General features: G+C 34.3%; 1 protein-coding gene across 10 annotated transcripts in view; it reads right to left on the reverse strand.

Annotated features, from left to right (window-relative positions):
- CDH18 (cadherin 18) overlaps positions 1-12,284 on the reverse strand; it is a 1,123,620-nt gene that overhangs the window by 257,242 nt on the left and 854,094 nt on the right. For all 10 annotated transcript variants that reach the window (XM_015451232.4, XM_073995099.1, XM_073995098.1 and 7 more), the window contains one exon: positions 10,669-10,963. In XM_015451232.4, coding sequence (XP_015306718.1) covers positions 10,669-10,963 — 295 coding nt within the window. The remainder of the gene's footprint in view (positions 1-10,668; positions 10,964-12,284) is intronic.

A 12,284-nucleotide genomic window follows, 5' to 3' on the forward strand; every position in this document is an offset into this window, starting at 1 on the left:
GAGGATCACTTGAGTCTGGGAGATTAAGGCTGCAGTGAGTCAGAATCATGCCACTGCACTCTAGCTAACCTGGGGGACAGAGTAAGATATTGTCTCAAAAAAATTAAAAAATATAGACAGCTTCACATATGAGGGAGACATAACACAGAAGAATCACTACAGAGTAATAATCTAGTAAATTATTGATCTTGAAAGACAAAGAACAAATACTTTGATCTCTTCTTTTATAATATATACTTATATAATAAATATAATTAAAATAATAGATGTTTAATATAATTTCTGTAGCTAGCTTACATTCCACATTGCTTATTATTGCATATTTAGATTTTTGTGTTTTTGTGTGTGCTTGTTTTCCATACTACATAATAAATTACCACAAACAGTTGCATATAACAAAAGCCATCACATTTGCTTCTATGTGTAAGGGTGCTTGTTTCTTGGTATCTACATGGACTGTTGTGATAAACTTGGAGAGTAGCACCCCCTTTATGAAAGGTCGCAACTTCCACAATATTCCATGTTATTTCCGTGTGGCACAGTAGTGGAAGCTTTAAATTGGCCATTTAGCTTGTACAGGACAAAAATATCCAAACAGGATTTCAAAGTTTTCTCCTTGCCAGAGTATGAGTACAAGAAAATTTTTCTATATATTAAAAGGGGAAGTGAAATTGGCTGAGAGAAACTCAGAGGATTTCAAGAAGATGTGCAATTATGACAAAGAGAATGAATTCATGATGATCAAGGACTGATCACTGAAAACCATTGGGAAAATGGAAGTCTGGTAGAAAGCAGTAGAGACCCGTGATGGCACTGCCAGTCTTCTTCCACACTGGGCTTTCTCTCTAAGTGATGTGCCCTCACCTTCTACCTTCACAGTGTTTTGTTTCTACATCCAATTTCTGTGTCTCCCCTCTATACCTGACCATTGTGCATTTACTCTCTATCTGATCATGATGACTTTCTCTACACCCAATCACTGTGCATTCATTCTATACCCAATTGCTGTATATTCTCACTATATCTGATGCTGTACTTTCTCTCTAACCTTGATCATTTTGCCTTCTATCTATATCTGACCATTGCACCTTCCAACTATACCTGACTGCAATGTTTATATCTGACTGCTGTGTCATTTTCACTCTATGCCTGGTCACTATGCCCTCACACTAAACCTAGTCATTTTGTATGTGTGTGTTATTTTCAGATATGATCTTGATGCCTTCTAATCACTGGGCCTACTCCACATCTCTGACGTTGAGCTTTCTCTCTGTGCCTGATCACTGAACATTCACTGAACACCTGACTCCTAGGAAATGGACATAACTATCCAAAATTATGTGCCCCCCCCCAAAAAAATTATCCAAACAGAATTGGAAATCAGGTTCAATTAAAAGTGAGAGTGATTATCATATATCCTGATTGTTTAAATAAAATAAAATTTCAGTATATGTCCTAATACCATAATTTCAGCTTTTGCTTAAAATATTTTTCAACTTATAAAATGATACAAACAATTTTAATTCATATGCTTTTATTAAAATATTGGGACAACAACATAGACTGATTAGTATTTTTAGTGATACTTGAATTATGACAAGTGTCAATTTTGAGATTATTGCTTTATTCTAGTAAGAAGGAAACAACATAAATTGTTATTATTAGGATCTATATGTGTGACATTCCAGTCAATTTATATAATTAATAAGAATGATTCTAATGAGAAAATTGATTCATGAATGAATATGATAAATATAGGAAAAAGTCACATTTAATAATAGCTCTCAGTCTCTGTGAAAATGTATATAATCTGTGTTTACTCATTCTATACATATTTTATTTATTACCTGTTTAGTTTTAGACACTGTGTTATGTGTACATGATACTGAGATTTTTAAAATATACTTTTAAGGGACCTACAGACCAGTATGATATCAGATGATTTCAAAGTAACTTATAATCAAAGGTGAGAGTTGCTAAAATAATAAGCCAAGGTTGCTCTAAGATCAATTGTAGTAAATATTTTGTTATGTATATTTTCTCAAAAAAAGACATTCTCTACTTCAAGAGAAGTGCTACATTCAAAAGCCAAATTATATACCTCAATGATCCATTGACCACTGTAATAATTTCACTTATTCTATTTTTTAGAATTACCTACACATAACCTGCTTCTTTAAACTGCCAAGAACCTCCGACGGGTTTGTTTTGTGTTTCGGTTTTCTACATCGAGGCCTATAAACAAGAAAGTCATTCTTTGGCTATCATATTTTTTAAAACATGATGTGCCAATTAAATCTATATGAATGTGGTCCAATTTATGCAGAAAAATAGATATCTTCTAGTCAAGTATTTTATCTTGTGAAACGACCAGTTTTATTAGGGAATTCCAAGTCTGGTCTACATTTACATTCATAAAAAGTAAGTGGTAAGAGGGTAACCGTGTACTCTGGGGCCTACCAATGGGCAGAGGATAGGAAGAGGGAGAGGATCAGGAAAAATAACTAATGGATACCAGGTTTGATACCTGGGTGATGAAATGATCTATACAACAAGCCCCATGACACATGTTTACCTATGTAACAAACCTGCACATCCTGTACATATATTGCTGAACTTAACATATAAGTTAAAAAAAAAGTAAATGGAAAGGCTCAGGAATCACTTGAAGTGTAAAACACAATCTAGTAAATCACATCAATCACTGAATAAGAGTTAAAAACTATGTTGGTTTATTGGGCCTGTCTTTAATTTACAACAGCACAGTTAAGGAGATATATATATATATATATATATATATGTGGATATTATATATATATAATCTTTACCCAATGAAACAATAATGCAATTTTACCAGATATTGGAACAATTATGTTCCAAAAATTAAGAGTCAGTATTTCCACAAAATCTTTCCTCTAGATGTAATTGTAGGTGGAAAGGAACATCATGTACTTGTTCGATAAATATTTACGGAATCTCTTCCTTCAACTGAGGGGATACAACAACAGAATGCAGGAAAAGTGGAAAAACAGAACTTCTGAGCCTCCTCTCTAAAACCCTTAATATTTTGGTTCTTATCCTCTTGAACTACCGACGTAAGAATGCACACGAAGCAGGCCCCTAACTGGAGGATAAGATACCATGGATCAGAGACAAGCCACCCAGCTGAGACCCCAGAAAAACCAGCTGATAACCAGCATCCACCACTGCAGATGAGGGAGGCACCAGCTCCACTTGAGCTTCTAGATGACTACAGCGCAATGTATGACCCTAGCAGAGGAGTAGCCTGGCTCACCGAATTATGAGCAAATAAAACAAACATTGTTTGTGGCCACTAAATTGTGGATAGGTTGATTTGTACGAAACAAAAGCTAACTTACACGGAAGAATACTTATGCAAATAAAGAAGAAAATTATGAAACTTGCACAATTTTGTCCACTTTCTGATTTGTCAGTTGTCCAATGTGTCTCTTCACGAGTACTGCAATGTTCCATGTAGAATTAGAGAGCTGGCTGTACTTTCTGGAAATGATCCCATTCCGAACATTATGCCCCAGGGTAATGATTTTTAAATGGCTACTAGAATCTTGGCAGGTGTCCAGGGTGAACATCCCAAGATATTTGGGCAGAACTAAATCAGCTCTCCAACAAGAAGCACAATAAAGTCAGCACAGCTGGTGTTTCTTCTTGTTGCTCTGCAACAAGAAACACAGCTGCAAATGGAACAGCCTGGGGCCTTAGAGATTGGAGGTGAAAAAAGAAGACATGAAAAAGATTAGAGATGTTTCAGTGCATTTCCAAGAAAAAGGAACTTTGCAGTAAAACAATCTCCTTTTTGTAGCTGCAAAAATAAGTTTATTATATTGAACCTAAAATTTATCAAATGTATACTTATAATTCTGTTAAAATACAATATTTTATTCTCTCTCATACATTAAAAATTACTAGTTCCATAACCTATTACAACCTGTTAAATGCATTTACATGGTATTTAATGATGTCTATTTTACTAATATACAGAAGAGCTAAAAGTTTGTACATTTTCATACAGAAATGTATATTTGAAAAAGAAAATAGTAAAGTTTATGTTCTGCCAAACTACATTGTGATCTGGTATAAGATTTTTTTTGAAACAACTTCTAGATTTAAAACATTTAAAAAAAATAATGACTGCAATAGAAACAAATTTCAGTTAATACAATTATAGAAACTCATTCTAGGTGAAAGCAGTACTGTAATTGCAGAAACTTTAGGATGTCTCCATAAAAAGAGAAGAGATAAAAATTATTCCTGTTTTAAATAAAAGAGATATGATATGCACAATTAAGACAAACACCTTTACCAGCTTTTTATTGCCAATTTTATGTCTTTGTATTATTGTTAAATTTCTTAGTCAGTTATGATATGCTTTTCATTTGAAAGTGTAATGCCATTTACAAATACAATTTTATTCATCTTAATTTCTAAAAACATTCACTTGACTCCTGACTCGAAAACCAGCTATCATTTCATCTCATGGTCATTTTCATCTCCATGTTGTGATAAACACATTAACTCATTATCTCATATTTTAATTGTCAATTCTGAAGACTATATAACTTAGACATGTAATGTAACTGTAGAGAAAGGAATTAAAGAAATAATTCCATAAAATAATTGATAGAAGGTGGTAAAGATCAAGGCTGAAGTGATAATGTACTGTATATCACAAAAAAAGGAAAATTTAAAGTCTCAAATTTGCATTGATCAAATATGTACATCTATTATGGATTAATCCAGGTTACATTTGCCCTCGATAATATTATAATGCCATTCTGTTCACATGTGTTTACTCTGTTGAAATTATTTAGATAAGTATATACAGTGGATGTATATATGCTTATCTAAATATTTAGTGTTTGTATACATGTATATGTATGTCATATATGTATATATGTACATGTCACATATGTGTATATGTCACATATGTGTATAGGTCATATATATGTATATATACATGTATATATCACACACACATATGACAGCCAGTACCTTACTAGGAACCAAACATAATTCAAGGGGTCTTCTAAATGAAGGCTATACTGTGTGTGTGTGTGTATGTGTGTGTGTGTGTGTGTGTGTGTGTGTGTGTGTATATTTTTTTTTATTTTTATTTTTTAATGAGAACCTCATGGTTCCCAAGTAGCCATGCCATTACTCTTCCTTCTGTGGGTGCAAATAACCTCATTTTATTCCACGACTTTCCTCAGTGTTTTCATAATACTGTGCACTTCAAGATGACAATTAATATTTAAACACTGTTATTGCTTACTTAGCCAGATAGAACATATTTTTGTTTTAAAGTACATGGCATGAGCATTCTGGCACTACGAAAGTCTCTCTGGACAGGATCATCCATTTAATAAATATATTATTTAATTTGTGTTTCTACTTTGACATTTTTAATTCTTTATATTGCACGTTCCCTAGGGCAGTAGTTTTTAACTCAGAGCAATTTTGTCATCCAGAGGACATTTGGCAACGTCTGAAGACATCACCACTTTGTGGTAGTGGGAGGAAGACTGCCACATTTACTGGGGAGAGGCCAGCAGTGTTACTAAACATCCTACAAGGCACAGGGAAGACCCTCACAACAAAGAATTATCCAGTCCAAAATGTCAATAGTGGAAAGATTGAAAAACCTGTTCCTAGGAGAATATGATTCCTTAGATAATTGGTGAAGTTATATTGTGTAGATCAAAAAGATACATACAAATCTTACATTAAAACATGCTTTAGAATGCAGTTTATTTTTGCATCTTTCTGTATTGAGCCATCCAAAATGTCTCAGACTTTGCCGGCACATTATTGCCCACCAATAAGAAATATACAACAACATTACGCTTTTCTCACTGGCAATATAGCGCACTGCAATTACTTCGGCTCCATAATCATTACTTAGCGAGAGATGCAAGAAACAATAATCTGATAAAATCTTGCACACCAAGGAAGTCTCTGGTACTGCCTTTTCTGTATTCTCGTAACATATTTGCAAAGCTATATAGAAAATCTATTATTTGAATGATTTCCTCTTTATTTCCCCAAAACACACAAATGCACACACGGGTACACATACACACACACACACACACACAGACACACACAGCCCAAGATGGACTATAAACTCACCAGGAAGAAAATAGTATTTTTTAAAATCATTTTATCCTGTACGTCAAATGTCTATTTATTTTTCCTTTTCTACCTGATAAACCATTATGCATTATTTAAGATTCTCTGAGGACGTCTTCTGTCATCCACAAGTGGGGCTCCCTGTCCAACTCTATGGTTCCCCTATTTTGGTGCTTATCAGACATCATATTGGAATTTTCTATTTGTAAGTCTGCAGTTTGCTCAAAGGTAGTGGTCTTGTTTTATTAACCATTATATTACTAGCCAGTATCACAGCTCTCAGCACATAAAATGCATTTACTCTCTCTCACTCAAGAAAGAATTGAATAAATATATGGAGAGAGTTTTTTTAATGATTCAAAACTGAATTAATGAGTATATGGTAAAAAAAAAAAAAGTAATTTTATCAGGCACCATATGTTGATAAAAATTTTGTTGTCACCTACTTATGTTATTATTCGTCATTAGTTAGCATTAGAAACCAGTATATTTTAGGTGTTAGTGTTATAAAAAGGATTTTTATTAAAAATTTAGAACCACTTTTTCATTTCATACCAAATAAAGCCACAATATAGTGTTTAGAAGTAAACTTTCAACAACATGTCTGTGTCTATTTCCTTCAGATGTTTTCTGTGCATGTACATGCGTGTTTTGCAACACATCTGTATTCTCTAACAAAACTGGGCTATCTTAGTATCACAGAAGGGAAGCCTGGATATTCATTAGATAACTAACAGTATCCACCCAAAGGGAATAAGCATGATCCCATATATTTGTAACAACTGCCATATTTCTGTGTATACATATATAGTCCAGTAGGGCTGGCAGAACACTAACTGCTATAGATCAGCAGATACCTTGTGTATCAGAACTATGACACCATCCTCTAATTGTTCCTTGCCTCTGATCTCCCTATAATAGCTTACAATGAAGACTGGCAAACTCATTTTTTTTTTTAATAAAAGAAAACACTGTAAATATTTTGGGCATTGTGGGCCAGTGATATGACCACCCAGCTCTGCCACTGCAGTGCCAAAACTACCACGGACAATCTTCAAGTAAACGAGTGTAGCTGTGTTTCAGTAAACGCACAAAAACAGGGAGCAGGACAGATTTGTTCCCCCTACCATTGTCTGCAGATCTTTGCCCTATAATATCATCAACTTTTGGTTTCTAAAATCAGAGTTGGTCAGGCACAGTGGCTCACACCTCAAATCCCAGCACTTTGGGAGGCCCAGAAGGGCGGATCATTTTAGACCAAGAGTTCAAGATCATTCTGACCAACATGGCAAGACCCCGCCTCTACTAAAATTACAAACTTTAGCTGGGCCTGGGGGAACATGCCTGTAATCCCAGCTACTTGGGAGGCTGACACTTGAGAATTGCTTGAACGTGGGAGGCAGAGGTTGAAGTGAGCCAAGATCATGCCACTGCACTCCAGCCTGGGTGGTGGAGCGAGACTCTGACTCAAAAAAAAAAAAAAAAAAATCAGAGTTAGACTTAATGAAAATATTACCCATTCTTAAGAATACAATGTAAAGTGAATTTTTCCCTCCACTTTCGTATCATGTTCTATGCATTCATGTTACACTATGTATTATATGTTATTATCATGAATTGTATGAATTTGTTTTCCTAGAGTAATGTGTGTATATACACACGCACACAAAAACTTACTGACCAAATATAATTTCCAATATTCAGCTTAAGGTTTCCCATAAAATAACTCAATAGAATCTTGCCTGAAACCACAGTAGTACAGAGAGTTGAAACTTACTCTATCTTGTCCTTTTTCTATACTACTTTCAGATATTAAATTTTTGTCCCTCAACCATACTCATCTCAGTAAGAGAACTTAAGAATATTAACTTTTCACCATTCCCATCTTTCTTCCCAAACCCCAGATGAGGACTTTGACTTGTTCCCGAGTCCTCAACTCAGTCTTTTCTGCAAAAATTACTTTATGCCTCATGATTCTCACATAGATTATGTGGCATCCTTTGACAGTATTTCAAAAATATCCATTCGTATTAACTCAGTGTACACACACACACACACACACGCACACACACACACCTATTCCAGAGTTCAAAAAGCTGATAACATTTTTCCTCTTTGTAATTTTCCTTGACTTTTAGATCGCTGTTCTGATTTATTTCAACTATTTTTAATTTCAACTATTTTCTCAAATGTTTTTCTAAATTAGGTAGGAGAATAATAGATGTTCCAGATCTTTCTCCAAATATTTATTTTGCCCTAGCTGATGGATCATATTTCTCTGAACAATAGATTTGGGGCTTCGGTGTTTTCTCTGTAGGCTGTAAACGGGACTCAACTCTCTATCAGATTCCTCTATTTCATGTAATAAATGTGAGGGTAGCATCTTCATTTTTATTCATAGCTAATTTTTAAAAATCTGAATGTTTTTAAAATTTTCTCTTTTTTATTAGGCTTTAAAACTTTAACAGGATTTTCTACTATGTTTGATTCTTATTTTATTAAGTCTTCCTGGAACTTGGAAAGTCAACTAAACTTATAAAGTCAGTATATTATTCACTTCAAGAAAAATTATGATTGCTCCTTTCCTCCACTTGCTCTTTATTTTTCTCCAAGAACACATGCTATTCACATGATAGGTCTAATGAATATGTTCTCTACATCTGCTTTCTTTTTCCCACAATATCCACAATTTTATGTTTGTTTCCATGGCTATTAGCTACTTCTTCTAGTCAGTTATGATTTTAGGTACCAGGACAATAATTGAGGTCTAATTAGTTACCATTCATACCTTCAATCCATATATTGATTTTCTTTATTGTTGTTATTTACTTATTTGTTTAAAGCAAAAGGCTTTGGGTTACAGAAATCTGTTTGTGGTGTCTGTAAAAACCCTCCAATGCTCGTATTGACTACTGTTTAGTATACTGTCTTTCTGGGTAATTCCTGCTCTGCCTGTTTTTCTCTCTAGAGTTTTACCACCTGTGGTTATGACAGTTTCCTTTGTGCTCCTGGGGACCCTTACTTGTCTTGGAAATAGTTCACCAGGAGCACTCTCACAGGTGGGAGCCTTCGCCTTCCTAAGGCAGAGGAGATCAGTTTTGTGGGCATCAGTTCCTTGATGTGGCAGAGAGAATTCTGTCCTTGAGTTCCCATGCAAACTCTCACCCACCAGAGTTAATCATACTGAAGCCTTTAATTCCCCCTCGACTCTCCTTGGAGATCAACATTCTGGGCCTCTCTTAGGCTCCTGCAGGCTGGTTCCTGTTTTCTGCTGTGGTCCAGAGGGAACGAGTTTGGCAATTGCTTTCTCCCCTGAGACTTCAGCTATGAAGAAGAATTCGCAGTGTCTTCCTTACCTGCTCCTACAGTGACTGCAGGAGCTACCTGCCTAGCTCAAGAAGACTAACATATGCTGGAATCTGGAGTTGAGAGGAAAGATGCTGCCATCTTCCACTGAAATACACACACACACACACACACGCACATATATATATATCAAATTCACAGACTGATTTGATTAGTGACTAAGTGACTATAAGAACATTAATCTAAAACAATACTCATACATATGCAGTAAAATTAAATATATGGAATCTTTACTCAATAAATGTGTTACAAAGCTTAGAGTCTCATAAAGATAGTCAAAAAGTATTATCACAGAAGAACCATTTTAAACTTAAAAAAAAATCATCCCATGAAATGAAAAATAAACAAAAATAAATTCAAATAGCTACACCACAGAAACCAGTGAGTGGTGAAAAAGCCCCAGATCATTAGGGTGACTCAAGCCCTGGATCATGATTACACTGGCTGCAGTGTAGGCTCTGCATTCAGCTGAACCTGGAATAATGCCTACTTGGCTATTTCTAAATATGTGAATTTTCAAAAGTGACTTAAATACTTTATGCCAGTTTGCACGTCTTGAAAATGATTTTCAAAATACTTCACAGGGCTGTCATATATTTTTAAATAAATAAGGCATGTCAATGCTTAGGAATATTTGAAAAGTTTTATTGATTAATGTAGCAACAACTATTAATGGTATTATAATTTGGTCATACACTGAAAGCTTAAAAGACCTGGAGACAAAAATTTCAGACATTCTAGAATCTTTCTTCTGCGCAAATAATCAAATTGAATATGCTGGTATGTTCTTAACAATATACATATAGAATTCACGTCATAGAAAAGACATATCAAAAAACACGTATTCCACGTGTTTTCAAATGTATGTTTCTCTCCCCTTGAGATCCAACTACTACCTACACTTACATTATTAGAAATCAACTTCAATGAATATTATAATTGGCAGACCCAATAGTCTTTAACACTTTATGCCTCAAAAAATACTAAAATGTTTTGAAACTTCATATTTATATGAAGTTTATGTATATGTATCCCCTCTAGATACATATACAAGTAAAAATTGGTGTTCTAAAGATGACTTTTTTATTTTTAAAAATATGTTAATTGCATAATAATAAAAATGATTTTTCTTACCCATGTCTGACATTTCAGGCACAGTAACAATGTATGGTCCATCTGTGAATTTTGGAGCATTGTCATTGATGTCTTGCACTTTGATGATAAACTCAGATTCAGGTTCAAGAGGTTTGTTTGTACGTCTGTCAATGGCTTGAGCGTGAAGCACATAGTGGGTCTTCTGCTCTCTGTCTAGGCTTTTTGTTGAGTGGATATCACCCGTGGTATCGTCAATGATAAATATAGTCCCAGCACCCTCTCCAGTAAGGATGTACTTGACAGATCCATCACCTTTGTCAGAATTGGAGTGAAGCTGTGAAATACACATGGAATAATTTAGCATGTATTTATATTCCGACCTCACATTATATTCTCTGAAAATTCCCTACCTATAATTACTTTGTTTGACTATGACTTTTCTTCCCTTTATAGTGCGCTGTGTGTTACTACTATCATTTACTTTTCTGCAGTATTTTTCTTTTTTTCACTTGGTTAATAATAAGGATATTGCTATCATGGTTTGTCTAAGAGATCCAGTTATTGAGCTAAGAAAAAACCAATATACAATATTTATTAAAACAAAAATGGCCCTGTAATTTTACTAAATCCACATTCCACTAACTGCCATAAAGTTGGGAAAATAAATTCCCAGATTATTGTTGACTTCCGTACTTGTGAAAATAATATATTTTGTTTCATTTTGTTTTAATTATTTGACATTGATTTCAACTTTACAACTAGAAAAAAATATATATCGTATGACAAATTGAGGTTCAAATTAATTATTAAAATTTTCACAAAAGAGGCACATATTTAAGTCATAGTCACAGTCATGTGTTTAATAATTAGAAAAAAAATAAATGAAATCACTTCTAATATGAAGGGCTTTGATGTAGAATATTAAAAAATAGAGTATTTTTGGCCTGGTGTGGTGGCTCACGCCTGTAATCCCAGCACTTTGGGAGGCCGAGGCAGGAGGATCACGAGGTCAGGAGATTGAGACCATCCTGGCTAACACGGTGAAACACTGTCTCTACTAAAAATACAAAAAGTTAGCCAGGTGTGGTGGCGGGCACCCGTAGTCCCAGCTACTCAGGAGGCTGAGGCAGGAGAATGGCGTGAACCTGGGAGGCAGAGTTTGCAGTGAGCTGAGATGGTGCCACTGCACTCCAGCCTGGGTGACAGAGTGAGACTCCGTCTCAAAAATAATAATATTAAATAAATAAATAAATAAAATACTTTTTTAGGGATAGAGTATTTTTTTAGTTAGGGATTATAAAACTTTAACTCAAAATTTAAATAGTAGTTGATATTTAGTTGATAAATAGGTCCTCATTTTAATTAACTGAAATATAGTAACAAATCTACACTTACTAAAATTAAAATTATCAAATATATTTGAATAGATATTATTAAAGTAAAAATAAATTAGAGAAGAGATCTTCAATAAGAAAAATACCTGAAATATTAAGATAATACACTTTGTTGTCATTTAAACTGCATGTAGTTTTTGCTAAAGATTGTGCTATAACACCGAATTCACTTAAATAGTTCCATGAGTGCCAGTGCTATATTTCTAGCTAGAAATAACAGCAGTATTTCCTCAGTTCACAAATATATTTTTAAGGATTGTT

The sequence above is a fragment of the Macaca fascicularis genome, chromosome 6 (genome assembly GCF_037993035.2).
Source record: "Macaca fascicularis isolate 582-1 chromosome 6, T2T-MFA8v1.1".
Lineage (NCBI taxonomy): Eukaryota > Metazoa > Chordata > Mammalia > Primates > Cercopithecidae > Macaca > Macaca fascicularis.